This window comes from Dasypus novemcinctus, chromosome 2 (assembly GCF_030445035.2).
Source record: "Dasypus novemcinctus isolate mDasNov1 chromosome 2, mDasNov1.1.hap2, whole genome shotgun sequence".
NCBI lineage: Eukaryota > Metazoa > Chordata > Mammalia > Cingulata > Dasypodidae > Dasypus > Dasypus novemcinctus.
In genome coordinates this window covers 144,720,016-144,737,246 of record NC_080674.1, presented here as the reverse complement: position 1 = coordinate 144,737,246, position 17,231 = coordinate 144,720,016, and the positions used below count along the sequence as shown (strand labels likewise).

The following is a 17,231-nucleotide window of genomic DNA, read 5'->3' as shown; positions in this document are numbered from 1 at the left end:
GGGGAATTCCTAGGGCCATGTGTACATGCCCAGGACAAGATGCATACTGATAAAAGATAGTATAGGGGAGGACCCTATACTATCATTTCAAGCTGTTCTTTAGATTTAGACACTCACACAGGGCAATCCGCAAAAACTGGAAAAGTTTTTTTTTTTTGCTAGCTCATAGCATTCAAGGAAATCATTCATAGATACCTCAGTTATAAATTCCAGAAATAATATATTAAAAGATCAAAATGTGCAACAAAAGATTATAAGGAATGCAAAGAAAGAGAAAACTATGGCCCATGCAAAGGAGATAAAAAGCATTACAAACCCTCAATAAGGAGAAACCTAGATAAACCAAGGACTTTAAATAAAATGTACTAAATATGCTCAAAGAGCTAAAGGAAAGGAATGAAAGGAAATCAGAAAAATGATAGATACATATAAAAAGAATATCAATAAAGTGATAAAAACCATAAAAAGGAAACAAGCAGAGCAGAATTCCCTGAAGAGTTCAATAGCAGTTTCAAGCTGGCAGAAGAAAGAATCAGTGAACTTGAAGAGAGGACAGTTGAAATGATTCAGACAGAGGATCATAAAGAAAAGTGAACAAGCATAGGAGACCGGTGGGACATTATCAGATATACCAATATACATGTTATAGGAGTCCCAGAAGGAGAAGAAAGAAAGGAGCAGAAAGTATATTTGAAGAAATAATGGCAAAATATTCTCAAATTTAATGAAAGACATGAATATACACAGCCAGGAATTTCAGTGAACTCCAAACAGTATATAACCATGCTGAGACACATTATATAATTATACTGTGAAAAATCAAAGGCAGAGAGAGAATCTTGAAGGCTGCAAAAGAGAAGCAATGTGCCATGTTAAAGGGAACCTCATTAAGATTAAAATTGATTCCTCTTAAAGTTTGTACATTTTTTAAATTAGAGAAGTTGTAGGTTTACAGAAAAATCATGTGTAAAATAGAGTTCCCATGTACCATTGTTTTATTAACTTCTTACATTAGTGTGGTACATTGGTTAAAATTCCTGAAAGCATCTTTTTTTTAAAAATCCTGTTACTTTTATAACATTTATTTATTTATTATTTATTTATTTCTCTCCCCTTCTACCCCACCCCCCACCCCAGTTGTCTGTTCTCTGTGTATATTTGCTGCGTCGTCTTTGTCCGCTTCTGCTGTCAGTGGCACAGGAATCTGTGTTTCTTTTTGTTGCGTCATCTTGGGGCATGGCATGGCACTCCTTGTGTGCATCAGCACTGCACAGGGCCAGCTGCACACAGGTCAAGGAGGCCCGGGGTTTGAACTGCAGACCTCCCATGTGGTAGATGGACGCCCTATCCACTGGGCCAAATGCACCACCCCAAGAGCATCTTTATTATTGTACTATTAACCATAGTCCATCTTTTACATGAACATTTTTTGGACATAATGCTATTGCATACTTCATATGCACTGGAAAACCAAAACATCATCAAATTCTTATATGTAGGGTATGTGGGAAAACTACTTACATTTTTTAATGTAACATTTTTTGTGATCTATGTATCTTTTTAAAAAAAGACAATTAAAAAAAAAAAAAACTCCCCAAAGAAAAGTCAAGAACCAGATGGCTTCACTATTGAATTTTGCCAAATATTCAAAGAAGAATTAATACCAATCCTGCCCAAACTCCTCTCCCCAAAAATGGAAGAGTAGGGGAAGACCTAATTCATTCTATGAGGTCAGCATCCTTTTTACACCAGATAGAGATATCTCAAGAAAAGGAAATTACATGCCAATATCCCTGTGAATATCAATGCAGTATTCCTCAACAAAATACTAGCAAATGCAATCCAACATATTAGAAATTGTATACATCATGAGATTTATGAATGAAATTAATAAAATGGTAGTTTTTTTTTTTAAAAAGTAACTACCTTAATAGAAAGAAGGGGGAAAAAAATACATGATCATCTCAATTGATAAAAAGCACTTAAAACTAGGAATAGAAGAAAACTTCCTCAACATAATAAAGGATATATATTGGAAACACATTGCTATCATACTCAATGGTAAAATGAGTGAAAGGTTTTCCCCCTCTAATCAGAAACAAGACAAGGATGCTCTCTTTCACCACTGCTATTCAACATTGTACTGGGAGTGATATCCATAGCAATTAAGCAAGTTAAAACTATTCCTATTTGCAGATTATATATATAAAACCCGATGACTTTACACAAAAGCAAATAGATCTAATAAATGAATTTAGCAAAGTGACAGGGTACAAGAACAACACAAAAAAATCAGTGTTGTTTTTATAGACTAGCAATGAGCATCCAAAAAAAGAAAATAAGAAAGCAATTCCATTCACAATAGTTACTAAAAGAATAAAATATCCAGGAATAAAATTAACTAAGACTGCAAAAGACTTGTATAGGCATAGCTCATTTTATTGCACTTCTCTTTATTGTACTTCACAGATACTGCATTTTTTACAGATTGAATTTTTTTATTGAGCAAATCTATGGGTGCCATTTTTTCTAACAACATGTGCTAACTTTGTGCCTGTCACATTTAATTAAAGTTTGTACATTTTTTAAATTAGAGAAGTTGTAGGTTTATAGAAAAATCATGTGTAAAATACAGAGTTCCCATGTACCATTGTATTATTAACTTCTTACATTAGTGTGGTACATTGGTTACAATTCATGAAAGAGCATCTTTATTATTTTACTATTAACCATAGTCATCTTTTACATGAACATTTTTTGGACATAATGCTATTGCATACTTTCATATGCACTGGAAAAGCAAAAAATTCATGTGACTCACTTTATTGTGATATTCACTTTATTATAGTGGTCTAGAACTGAACCTGTAATGTCTCCAAGTTATGAATGTATGCAGAAAACTACAAAATATTGCTGAAATAAAAGACCTAATCCACAGCCTTGAATTGGAAAACTTAGTATCATTAAGGTGTCAGTACTAGCCAAACAATTTACAGATGTAATACAATCAAAATTAAATAGTCCTTAATTGTCAAATTCATATGGAATGGACTTCCAGGAAGAAGGTGGAGTAGAAAGACATAGGACTCTCTCCTCTTACAGAAAAAAAGGACAGGCAGAAAAGGCCTTAAAAAAATAAGTTCTCAGGTGTAGGACCCCAGGGGAAGGCTAGACACTGCCCAGAAGAGAGAGGGGCACAGAAAAGAAACCTTGACTTTTAGACCATGAGTAGACTGCAGCTGCCAGCAGTGTTCCTCCACAGAGATCCACCTCTCCAGGAAACTGGAGAGAGAGGGATGCAGCCTAAGGCCGATTTAGATTTTGACCCACAAATTTGGTCTCCTGTGTCCTATGAGCCCTTCCAGGCTAAGTGGGGCCACACCAGTGTTTGCCTTGGGAGCTGGCATGGGGCTTAAGAGATCTAACCCTCTCATGCCTTCCCTACTGACCAGGACTGGTTTTTTGAGGATGCAGAAGGGAGTGGAATTATTTCCTACCTGGTGAAAGTGGGGGCTGCCAGCAACTGTTGAAGAGCTGTCTCTGAGAAATTACAAGTAAATAAAAGAGGCTTTTTCTGACGTTTATAGCCTCCCTACCCAGGGCCCTTGGAAGCAGGTCGGCAACCCATTACTGGGCCCAGGGCCCATATTTGAGTAATTAACACTGACAATCCTAAAGACCTAGAAGAAGTTGAACCAAGAATCAAAGAATGGCAATAAAAGTTTCCCTCCACTAAATCTCCACAAAAGAGCAAAAAATTGAGCAGAAGAGTAAACTCACTATCATAATCAGAAGCCTAGACATCAGCCAAAAATTACAAGCCTTATTTAAAAAATGGAAGAAATGGCCCAAGCAAAGGAATACATCAAAGATACAGATGAGACACAGGATTTGAAACAACTAATCAACGAGATTCACACAAATTTCCAAAATCAGATTAATGAGTTGAAAAATAATATGGCTAAAGAAATAAAAGACACCAAAACACTGAGCCAGCTCAAAGAATAATTTGAAAATCTGAATAGAAAAGTAACAGTCATGGGAATGAAAGGCACAATAGGTGAGATTTTTTAAAAAATTAGAGTCATACAGCAGCAGACTCAAAATGACACAAGAAAGAATAATTTAAACTATTCTGTCATCTGTATCAGTTAAAGAGAGAGAAGAATGGAAAAAAAATGAGCAGGGTCACAGAGAATTTAATGATAACACAAATTGTAACATACATGTGATGAGAGTTCTAGAGGGAAAAGAAAAGGGAAAAGGGGCAGAAAGAGTATTTAAGGAAATAATGGATGAAAATTTCCCAACACATGAAAGAAATGAACTTATGTGTCCAAGAAGCACAGCTTACCGCAATCAGAATAAACCTGAAAAATCTATTCCGAGACACATGCAACTCAGAATGTCGAACCTCAAAGATAAAGAGAAAATTCTGAGAGCAGCATGGGAGAAACAATCCATCAAGTACAAGAGATACCCAGTCAGATTCAGTGCGGATTTCTCATCAGAAACCTTGGAGGCCAGAAGAGAGTAATATAATACAATTAGGATACTGAAAGAAAAAAATTGGCGGCCACATATTCTTTATCCAGCAAAATTGTCCTTCAAATATAAAGGCGAATTTAAAATATTCACAAACTAGGAGAGTTCATAAAAAAGAATTCACCTTTGCAAGATATATTAAAGGGAGCTTTATAGCCCAAAAGTAAAAGATAACCAAAAGAGTAAAAAGACTGACAAAAATAAGATGATATATAAAATCCAAAGAATAATATGGTAGAAGTAAATAATGCATTTGTAGTAATATCATTGAGTGTGAATGGATTAAACTCCCCAATCAAAAGATATAAGTTGACAGAATGAATTAAAAAACATGAGCCATCCATATGCTGCCTACAAGAGACTCACCTTAGACCTATAGATACAAACTACTGAAAGCAAAAGGTTGGAAAAAGATACTCCATGGAAACAGTAAAAAGGGCAGGGGTAGCTATACTAACATTGGACAAAACAGAATTTAAATGCAAAAAAGTTTTAAGAGATACAGAAGGCCATTATATATTAATGTAAGGGACAATCTACCAGGAAGAAATGACAGTTACAAATGTCTATGCACCTAATCAGGGTGTCCCAGAACACATGAGGCAACCTCTGGCAAAACTGAAGGGAGAAACAGACATCTCTGCAACAATAGTTGGAAACTTCAATACACCACACATATCATTAGATAGACAGAAGACCAACAAAGAAAGAGAACTTGAACAATACAATAGATAAACAAGGTAAACCTAACAGACATATACAGAATATTGCATCTCAAATCAGTGAGACATATATTCTTCTCAAGTACTCATGAATCTTTGTCCAGGTTAGCCCACGTTAGGTCACAAGCCATGACTAAATAAACATAAGAAGACTGAAATTATAGAAAGTGCATTCTCAGATCATAATGGAATGAAACTGGAAATCAATAATAGACTGGAAAGGGGGAAATTTTCAAATGCATGGATGTTGAACAATACACTCCTAAAGAATCAGTGGGTCAGAAAAGAAATTGTAAGTAAAATTAGTAAATGTATGGAGATGAATGAAACTGAGAACACAAGATATCAAAACCTATGGGATACAGCAAAGGCAGTGCTGAGAGGGAAATTTATAGCCCTAAATACCTATATTTAAAAAGAACAAAGTGTTAAAAATCAAAGATCTAACTGACCTGAAGAAACTAGAAAAAAGAACAATAAACCATTCCAAAGCAAGGAAAAGGAAAGAAATAATAAAGATTAGAGCAGAAATAAATGAAATTGAGAACAACAACAACTAAATAGTGAAAATCAAGACCCAAAAGCTGGTTCTTTGAGAAGATGAATAAAATTAAACTCTTAGCTAGACTAACAAAGAAAAAAAGAGAAGATGCAAATAAAATCAGAAATGAAAGGGTAGAAGTTACTACAAACCCCACAGAAATAAAAAGGATCATAAGAGGATATTATGAGAAACTATATGCCAACAAACAGACAACCTAGATGAAAGGGACAAATTCTTAGAAACTCACAACCTACACTGACACTACAAGGAATACAGGAACTCATCAAACCAATCACATTTTAAGAGATTTAATCAGTCTTCAAAAATCTCCCAATAAAGAAAAGTCCAGGACCAGATGGCTTCACAGGTGAATTTTACGAAACATTTTGAGAAAAATTAACACCAATCCTGTTTAAACTCTTCCAAAAATTGAAGAGGAGGGAAAACTGCCTAACACATTTTATAAGGCTAAATCACCTTATACCAAAGCCAGATAAAGATACTACAAGAAAATTACAGACCAATCTCTCTAATGAGCCTAGATGCAAAAGTTTTCAACAAAATACTTGCAAACAGATTCCAACAGCATATCAAAAGAATTATATACCACAAACAAGTGGGATTTATTCCTGGTATGCAAAGGTGGTTCAACAGAAGAAAATCAATTAACATAATAAACTACATTAACAAGTTGACGGGGCAAAAAAAACCCATGTGATTATCTCAATTGAAGCAGAAAATTCATTCTACAAATCCTGCATTCTTTCTTGATAAAAATACTTCAAAAGATAGGAATAAAGGAAAGTTCCTCAATATGATAAAGATCATATATGAAAAACCCCACAACCAACATCATACTAAATGGGGAAAGTTTGAAAGTTTTCCCCCTAAGATCAGAAACAAGACAAGGATGCTCATTGTTATTCAACATTGTGCTAGAAGTTCTAGCTAGAGCAAGCAATTAGACAAGAAAAAATAAAAACCATCCAAATATAAGAAGTAAAAAACTCTCACTATTTACAGATGACATGATCTCATAATTTAGAAAAATCTATAATGTCTATGACAAAGCTACTTGAACTAATAAATGAGTTCAGCTAAGTGGCAGGATATACATATAGCAAAAAAAATATTTTCCTACACTCATATTGAACAATCTGAGGTGGAAATCAGGGGAGGAAATTCCACTTTAAATAGTGTATTAGGGTTCTCTAGAGAAACAGAATCAACAAGAGATATCTGTCAATAGTATGTGATTTTATAAGAGTCTCTCATGCAACTGTGGGGATGCACAAGTCCAGGTTCCACAGGCAGGCTGCGACCAGGGGCTGCAATGAAAGTCCAATGAAGGTTCTTGACAAGTTCTGGGAGATGTTGGCTGTCCAAAGATATGTTGGGAAATTCTCTCTCAATGCTGGAATCACTTCTCCTTTTAAAGGATTCAACTGATTAGGTTAAGCCTCACTCATTGCTGATGGCAGTCTCCCTGACTGATGTAATTATAACCAGCTGTCCGTGATTTACCACTGCAGTACAGTCAGTGGTGACTAAAGTCCATAAATGCCTTTGTTTTATACTTAGCCCAGTGCTTGCTTGACCAAACAACTGGGCACAATTACCTGGCCAAGTTGACACAATAGTCTAACCATCACAAATAGCAACAAAAAGATGCAAATACCTAGGAATCAATTTAACCAAAGAAGTACAGGACCTATATGCAGAAAACTACAAAACATTTTTGGACCACAGAGAGGTTCAACTATGGCAGGGGATGAATGCTGGTGCAGGGTGTTATTGATGGGGGGCACATGGTTGGGAGGGAGTTCTCCAGGGTAGGTATATAGGATACATAAAAATGTTCGGATATATGTTGGGTACTTTCATAGTAGTTATAGTTACAAACAACAACTGAGGGAATGCTGAGTTCCTACCCAGGAGAGCTCTGTCATATTCCCCAATGGAACAGCAACAATCCCCCAAGTGCAATGGAGAGACCAACAAAGAAGGATGGTCCAATGATGAGCCCTTGATACTGATGACTATGCTTATGAGCCTGTGTGCCTGAAATATGAACTAGGTATAGAGCTGCAGGGTGCCTAAGAGTGACCTCCTGAAAGCCTCCATGTTACTCAAATGTGGCCACTCTCTAAGCCAAACAGCATGTGAATGCATTACTTTCCCCCCAGCATGGGACATGACTCCCAGGGATGAGCCTCCCTGGCACTGAGGGATTACTGCCAATCACTAACTGATGATGCAACTAGAAAGAGACCTCAAATAAAAGGGTCAACTCAGCACAGCAGAATACCTCAGCCTACGTGTAGGATCATGTGTTAAAAACTGCTTTTTGACCTTGAATAAAAGGGGGAAATGGCAATGACAGATGAGTTTATATGGCTAAGAATTTTCAAAAAAGAGACAGGAGGTCATCAGAGGGGTTGCACTTATAAACGCCTCAGCAGGACCCCAGAAAAAGTCAAAGTAGATACAACTCCAGGTACTGGTGCTTTTAAGGGCTACAGAGACACACAGTTTCTATGGTTGTGGCAGATGGCTCTGGATTTCAGTGCTGTGTCAGTGGGCCCTACTTTGGAATTTGTATTCCTGAGTGTGATGGAGTTGGACTCAGATGTGACCTTTCTACACATGCCTCTTCAGTCACTTTTACAGAACATGTGGTTGGCACTAGGGTTGGTGTATACTTAGGAGACTTGAATCTCTGGACTGTCCATGTGCCAGCTGGGCCCTGAACCTCAGCAGAGTTGCAACTCCTACCTTCTGGTTCATTGGATTTACCCAGGTCAGCTAACAGGGAGGTAAAGATGGTAAACCCCCACACCAGGGAACCGAGAGCCTACACCTGCAAGCAGGAGAATTGCATCCATCATCTATGTGGGATCAAAGCTGCCTCTCAATATAGAGGTGGAGTAGACATCACCATCCCAGGGTCCATAGGATAGAAGAATAAAATATGGATTAGAGTGGACCTACTGATATTCTGCTATAGAACTATTGTGACTAGTAATGAAAGAAAGTGTAGCATTGATGTGGAGAAAGTGGCACAGTAGTTGCTGAGGGCTGGGAGAGGCAAGAAGAGATGCAATGTGGGGGCATTTTTGGGACTTGGAGTTGTCCTAAATTATATTGCAGGAACAGATGCTGGACATTATATATCCTGCCATAACCCACTGAATGTACTGGGGGAGAGTGTAAACTACAATGTAAACTATTATCCATGTGGTACAGCAGTGCTCCAAAATGTATTCACCAAATGAAATGAATGTACCACACTGATGAAAGAGGTTGTTGATGTGGGAGGAGTGGGGTGCTGGGTGAGGTGTGGGATATATGGGAACCTCATATTTTTTATTGTAACATTTTTTGTGATCTATGTATCTTCAAAAAAAATACAGTAAAAATGATGGGGGGTGGGGAGTGGGGTATATGGGAACCTCTTATGTTTTTTAATGTAAAGTTTTATGTGATCTATTAACTTTAAAAGATAATTTAAAAACATTGCTATTATAAAAGAAATCAATGAAGACCTAAGCAAATAGAAATGCATTCCGTGTTCAAGGATTGGAAGACTAAATATCTTGAAGATGTCGACCCTACCCAAATTGATTTATAGATTCAATGCAATAACAATCAAAATTCAAACAGCCTAATTTACAGGAATAGAAAAGAAAATTATCAAATTAATTTGGAAGAGAAAGTACACCTAAATAGCCAAATGCATTCTTAAATAGAGGAGTGATGTGGGAAGAATTTCACTGTCTGACCTTGAAACATATTACAAGGCTACAGTGGTCAAAACAGCATGGTATTGGCATAAAGATAGACACCTCTATCAGTGGAATAGAACTGAGACTCCAGACATAAACCCTCACCTCTACGGCCAACTGGTTTTAGACAAACCTACCAAGTCCTTGTTATAGGGACAAAACTGTATCTTCAACAAGTGGTGCCAGGAGAACAGGATATGCATAACCAAAAGAATGAAAGAAGACCCCTATCTCACTCTCTACATAAGAATCAATGCAAAAGGGAACAAAAACCTAAATATAAAAGCCAGGACTGTAAAACTACTATAAGAACATGTAGGGAAACATCTTAAAGATATTGTGATAGGTGGTAGTTTCTTGGACCTATACGCAAAGCAGGAGAAACAAAAGAAAAAATAGATAAATGGGACCTGCTCAAAATTAAACACTTTTGCCCCTCAAAGGATTTTGTCAAGGGGGGTGAAAAGGCAGCCAAATCAATGGGAGAAAATATTTGGAAATTACATATCCAATAAGAGTTTAGTATTCATGATTTATAAAGAGATGCTACAATTCAACAATAAAAAGACAAATGACCCAATTAAAAAATGAGCAAAAGACTTGAATAGATATTTGTCTATGGAAGAAATACAAATGGTGAAAAAACACATGAAAAAATGTTCAACATCATTAGCCAATAGGGAAATGCAAATCAAAGCTATAATGAGATAGCATTGCACACCTACTAATATGGCCACTATTAAAAAGATAGAAATAAAAAGATAGTCTTGGAGAGGATGTGGAGAGATAGGAACAGTTATTCACTGTTAGTGGGAATGTGGAATGGTATAGCCACTGTGGTGGACTGTTTAGCATTTCCTAAAGAAGTTACACATAGATTTGCCAGGTGACCCATGCAAAGTCACTACTGTGTTTATACCCAGAACTGAGAGCAGTGACACAAATTAACAGACATCTACACAATGTTTGTGTGGCATTATTTACAATTGCAAAAAGATAGAAACAACCCATGGACCTACCAACCAAGGAATGAATAAACAATTCTATTCTGGAACTATTGTGATTAGTAATGGAAGTAAATGTAACATTGATGTGGAAGAAAGTGGCAATGGTAGCTGCTGAGGGTGGGGAGTGGGAAGAAGAGATGTGATGTGGGGGCATTTTCAGGACTTGGAGTTGTCTTGGGTGGCACTGCAGGGACAGTTACTGGACATTGTATGTCCTCCCATGGCCCACTGGGTGGACTGGGGGAGAGTGTAAACTAAAATGTGGACCATTGACCATGTGGTGCAGCAGTGGTCAGAGATGTGTTCACCAAGTGCAATGGATGTCCCATGATGATGAAGGGGGTTGTTGTCGTGGGAACAGTGGGGTGAGGGGTTGGGGGGTGTATGGGGATCTCATATTTTTTGAATGTAACATTTAAAAAAATAAAGACAAAAGACAAAACAAAAAAAACTATGGTGTATACACATGATGGAATACTATGCAGCTGTAAGAAGAAATGAAGTCATAAAACATGACAACATGAATGAATGTGGAGGACATTATGTTGAGTGAAGCAAGCCAGACATAAAAGGACAAATACAATATGATTGCACTATTATGAACTAAATATATTGTGTAATTTTATGGAGTTGATAACTTGAATATGGGTCACCAGAAAATAGAATGAGGTTAGAGATTGGAAAGCTGAGTGTTAATCTTTGGAAAATAAATAGAAATGAAGATTAACACTATTAGTATTAATCTTTGGAAATGAATAGCACAACACAATGCTTGTAACTAGCAGTTCTATTATATGCATTTGACAGTGGTTCAAAGAGAAAGTCTAAGCTCATATAAATTACTAAAAGAAAAGCTAAAAAATGTAACGTGGGGCTGCATATAGTAAAACCTCATATGAAATATGAATATGGGTAATATTGTACATTTAAGACTGTTTTTCTTTGAAACTGAAGAAATATATCTTAGTATCAGGCAAAAAACCTGCTCAGTGAAAGAAACCAGACACAAAGTACTATGCATTGTATGATTCCACTTATATATTATGTAAATATACAGGGCTGTGAAAGGATAGAGGGATTGAGAGGTAACTGCTAAGGAATGTCAAGTTTTTCTTTTTGGAATACTGAAATTGTTCTAAAATTTGTTGTGGTGATGAATGCACAACATTGTGATTACACTAAAAGCCATTGGTTATTCACTTTGGGTAGATTATGTGTTATATGAATATATCTCAAAAAAACTGCTTTAAAATAAATAAATATGCAAGGATAGCCAGAAATAGAATTTTTGTACAGAAGTGGAAGCAGAGAGAGAGTGTGAGGTAATGAATTTTCTTTTTTTTTTTTATTATTGAAATAATAAAAATGCTCAAATAATGATTGAAGCAATTAATGCACAATATGTGATTATGCCAGAAACCATTGGTTTGTACACTTTGGATGGATTGTATGCTTTACTAATATGTATCAATAAAATTGATTTGTTAAGAAAAAAATTATTTAAATTCATATGGAATGGTAAGGGAGAGCAAATAGTCAAACCCATCTTGAGAAAGAACAAAAGTTAAATGACTCATACGTCCTGATTTCAGAATTTATTGCAAAGCTACAGTTGTCAGTGTGGTACTGATACAAAGACAAACATATAGACCAATGGCATAGAATTGAAAGTTCACAAATAAACCCATACATCTATGACCAATTTATATTTGACATATTGGCCTGTCCTCCCCTATTAGGCACTGCCTATGCTTTTGAGAGACTCTTGCCCCTCTGTCTGGGAATATAGCAGGACTCCCCAGGAAGGGAGTCGAACATCTTACTGTTCATTGTGCAAGTCTCTACTCACTGATACAATGCACTATGGCAGAACGAACACTCGCATACTTCCTAGAAGCCTGCCCCAGGTGCACCCTGTCCCACAAGCCCCCCATATCCAACACCCTACACCAGTAACCCTCCCTGCCATATTTGCCAAAAGAACATTCCCAACTGTGTAGTTTCAACTACATACCCACAAATACCCAGAGTTCATCTGCTCTCTCTCACAACCCACCCCCCCACCCTCATAGACCAGTACCACCCAACCCAACAGCATCACTGCACCACTGTCATGCCCATCCTCTGTACAACTACACCCTTCCACATTATCATAGATTTTGCCCAAATGGGCATTGGCTTACAACCTTCTATTCCCTTTCTGTCTCCTGTATCTTGTCATCTTAAGGAAAAACTGATCAACCCCATTCTCTTCTGCTAGCCCTGCAACTATCCCTTGTGATGTGCGAGTGCTTGTCCTTGTTGGTGAAGGCATTGACTGAGTGTCTTTGTGCTCCTCTGATCAAAGTTGAATTTTTTCTTCCTGCAGGGGCGTTTATACCTCGATGTAATGAGGAGGGCTATTACAAAGCCACGCAGTGCCACGGCAGCACAGGGCAGTGCTGGTGTGTGGATAAATATGGCAACGAGCTGGCTGGCTCCAGGAAACAGGGCACAGTGAGTTGTGGTGAGTAAGACTGTTTGCCCCACAATGACCTCCAATGGCCAGTGGGAACTCACGATGGAAGGATCTGATCAGAAGTATTTTGAGAGATAGCTATGATCTCCAGTGAAATTACAATGGAGATACAGTAGCCTATAGTATGCAGTGTAGGCTTCCCAAGTGGCAAGAACTCACCATGACCACTGGGTTGAATAAAAATGTTTGAAAGGCAGGTAAATGTTGCAGGCAAAGGGAAACTTTTGTTGCCATTGATTTTTACTTAGTATTTTACAACTCCCAAGAAGGTAGAAGCATCCCAAGAGTTCTAGGGCTCATATCAGAACATTGGGGTCCATGCCATGGAGACTAATCCCACCTGATATATTTTAGAAGTCACAGGGATGCTTCCACACTTAGAGAATGAATTGCATGGTTTTACCCTACAGTTAGGTCACTTGTGAGGGGAACCACCAGTCATGGGCCATACAGTATAAGCAGAAACTAACCTCAAATCTTTTCTTCCTTCATTTATTTCAGAAGAGGAGCAGGAAACCTCAGGGGATTTTGGCAGTGGTGGGTCTGTGGTCCTGCTGGATGACCTGGAGGATGAGCAGGAGCTGGGACCCAAGGGCAAGGAGGGGAAACTGAGGGTGCACACGCGGGCAGTGACAGAGGATGATGAGGACGAGGACGACGACAAAGAGGATGAGGTTGGGTACATATGGTAGTCCCCAGGAGGAAGAGGACATGGGTTTTGCACAAAATTGCAAGTCGCTTCCTGTTCCTGCATTTGTATCTAAGACTCCGAGGCACCAAGGTCTCTTCTCCATTGTTGCTCTCTATGCCCGACCTAAGGTTTGGAAGACAACTCCTTGTTCCCAGAGCTTTCTGATATTGAATATGGCTTGTGTAGGAGGAAGAGCGTTGCATTTTGCTCTGTTTTTTGTTGAGACTGGCTGGCTTAATTAGCCTCCTGCCCTCCGTGAGAAGCATGTTATTGATGTGGAATTTGGACAGCACAGGGAGCCCCCACCCTCTTAAACAACAAAAGTCCTTTTCGATTACCCACACTGGTGGTTGTTACAGCATGGTTCCCGGCCTTACAGTGTCTAAGTGCTTTTCTTGTGTTCTGTAGATGTCGTGGAAAACACACCTGTACCTTGACCCACCACCCCTGGTGTTTATGACTGAAAATTAGTTTTTCATATCCCTGTATCTTGCTTCCTACAAACAACAGCCTTAATTCAGTCAAGAGTCCCATAGGGAATTCATTTTCTTTATTTAAAAATGGTGTCTGGGTGCTTCTTGCTATACATGCATAAATACGTATGTACGCAAGAGACCATGTGTAGGCAGGTATGCCTGGCACACACAAGCACACACCTCTCAGAAAAAAATGTTTGGGTATTTTTAAAACTCGTTTGTAAAACAATTATAAATTTATCAGCTTGTCCAGACCTGGACACTTATTTCTGAAATAAGAAATTTATGTTGAAGTCTTCGTTTGCACTAACAGTTAACACTTGTAGCCTGGAGGCTTCTTCTCTATGCATCAGCAGAGTTACTGGAAGCCTCTTTGATTTGGATAAGCCTCTGTCTGCCTAAATCACTTTTCTCGCAGAAGCCATGCAGCACCCACATGGGAAGCTTCACAAGCCATCCCTTTCATTTCAGCTCAAAGCCCTGCTCAGGCTGCAGGATTTCTGCCTACCACAGGTTCCTCCCTTCCCTAATGACTCAAGGGCTTCTTCTAACACATGTACATGCACACCCTGTTCTCTGAGAAGACAGTACCACAGTGTTCCCTTAGAACTAAATTTAGGATTCCTTACTCAATGTTTTGCTTTTGCCCCCTTTCTATCCACAAATCATGAGGGTACAAAAGCTATACAGATCTTTACCACCCATTGTTTGCAAAGAATCCCATATGGGAAGCCTAGGAAGAACTTGGTAGGAGCACAAGGAAGCACAAGGAAGTGAGAGTTGGATTTTTAAGAGTTAATCCTCCCCGCCTCCTCCTTCCAAACACACGTGGCTAAGATACTAATGAAGAAAAGCCTTCACCACTACGTTTATTTTCTTCAACTCATTATTGGAGTCTAGTTCCAAATTTGATAGGGTTATCATCATTATGTACCTTTAGGATTGCTTGCTCTCCCAGGCCAGCTGGCCCAGATACAAATACCAAAGAATGGTCTTCAAAGTGGCCCCCTTTAGTTTGGTTCCTGCCCTTAAACCTCTGCCTCACCTGGTTATCAACTGCCTGGATGCCCTAGTCACCCGCCAAGCAAGGTTCTCTGGTACACGTTGTTCTTGCCTTCCCCGTGAGATGCCCCCAATCCGCAAGAAGATACTAACTTAGGCAAAAGTTATATTCAGCCAAACTATGATCATAGTAGCAACTGACCAAACCTCTTCCAAATTCCTTGCTTTTGACTGGACTAAATGGAATTATCCCTAGAGTCAGATAGGAAATGAAAATACCCAATATAGCTAAACTTCATTGGCTTGTTGGGCACAAGTACAATCAGGATCTTAGATGTGCTTAACTTTTCCCATAGGGAGACCATAGACAAACTCTACATTGGGATTTCAATCCATAACCTCTGTTGCCATTTTTTTCACTTGAACAAAACTTTGAAATCACAATTTAGAAAGCAGGTGTTTAATTGCAGCTAAATTATAATAGAGTGAATTAAAAAATCATGACATATTAAAAATATCTCAGTTTAGACCATCAAAGAAAACCATTGTTACCATCTCCTCTGAGGTTGGAAAATGCACAAGAGAACAAATTAAAATCGACAAATTGATTTCACTTAGAGAAACTTGTAGGAACAGAGTGAACCACTGATTTTAATTTGCCTAATTATCTTATGACAAGTGTCAAATTAAGATGGCACTTAAAGATCCTGCACATTAACTTAATGATGGAGAAGAGTGCTCAGTAGATAATTCCCAGTAAGGTAATGAGATGCCATTTTCAGAGATATTCCAAGAAGGTATTTTGATTCATTAAAATATTAAATAAAAAGCCCTCCTGAGATTGGAACCCCAAATCAATGGAACAACATTAACACCGGTTTTCAAAGGTCTTTAGTACTCTTCACAAATACTAGAGATTGAATTTTGAGTTGTCTTATCATTAGAAGTAGAATTTTTGTTTTGCTTTTTGTAGCAGAAGCTCTTTAGTTTTAGTGACTGAGTACATATGAAATATCGATTAAAAAAAATAGTATTGTAATAATCCAGTCCCTTGTTTGAGGCAGGTTTTGAGTTGAATCCCTAACTCATTTGTGGAAATGCCTCAGTGAATAGTTTTATTCTTATTCCATGACTGGTTCTTTTGTTTAATATTGTTCTCTTGGCATTCAACTTAAATCCCAGCATTTCCTTCCATCATGGTTAGTTGTCTGGCCTAGGAATGTCTTGGTTGCCACAAGAATCCTCGGCATGGGAACAGCTTACTACTGAACTTGAGGTTTTGTATCAGTTTCCCCTCCTTGTGCCCATTCCCTGTCCCAGCACAGACGGCGACGTGCCTGTCCAGGTCTGCCCCTCTGCTCTTCCCAGGATGCCATCCATATTTGCTGTTTTTTTACCGTGACCACACTGTACAGTAACATCCAAGAGCCCTTTCTACAGTGGGTGGTTTTGGTCTTTTTATACCTTTTTCTCAAAGTCTCTGATGTTTGTCCCTGTTAAATGTGTAGCATTGTAATGACAGCCCACCAACTCCTGAGTGTCAGTTCGTTGTCCCTATTGTAGATGAAATAGTGAAGTAGAAAAACCTTGTAAATTCTGAATGCTTTTCCATGTAGACTTCTCTGGAATGTGAACATGACTCTTTGGTTAATAGTAAATGCTTAACTGTAGTCCTGAGTAGGTGCATTTCTGTCTGTCTCAATAAATTTTAATTTGTCTGCAACATCTAGTGTCTGTATTTTGTTGACTTGACTGTGCAGCCACGACCACACACCATCCCTGGAGAGCAGTGTGGGCGCAAAAAGGGAATGGCCAACCGGGGCCTCACAGGCGGGGTTTCTGTATGTGGCAGGCGATGGAACTGCAGGTGGTGTGGCCTGTCCTCTCTGGCACACACATGCCAGGTGCCCACTCAGTTTGGAACCATACCACCTGACTTCT

General features: G+C 38.3%; 1 protein-coding gene across 1 annotated transcript in view; it reads left to right on the top strand.

The window, feature by feature from the left end:
• The window catches only part of SPOCK1 (SPARC (osteonectin), cwcv and kazal like domains proteoglycan 1), a 569,733-nt gene extending 552,720 nt beyond the window's left edge, over positions 1–17,013 (top strand). Inside the window, exons 10-11 of the mRNA XM_058279114.1 lie at positions 12,972–13,109; positions 13,623–17,013. Coding sequence (XP_058135097.1) covers positions 12,972–13,109; positions 13,623–13,813 — 329 coding nt within the window. The 3' untranslated portion in view covers positions 13,814–17,013. The remainder of the gene's footprint in view (positions 1–12,971; positions 13,110–13,622) is intronic.
• Positions 17,014–17,231: the final 218 nt, after the last annotated feature.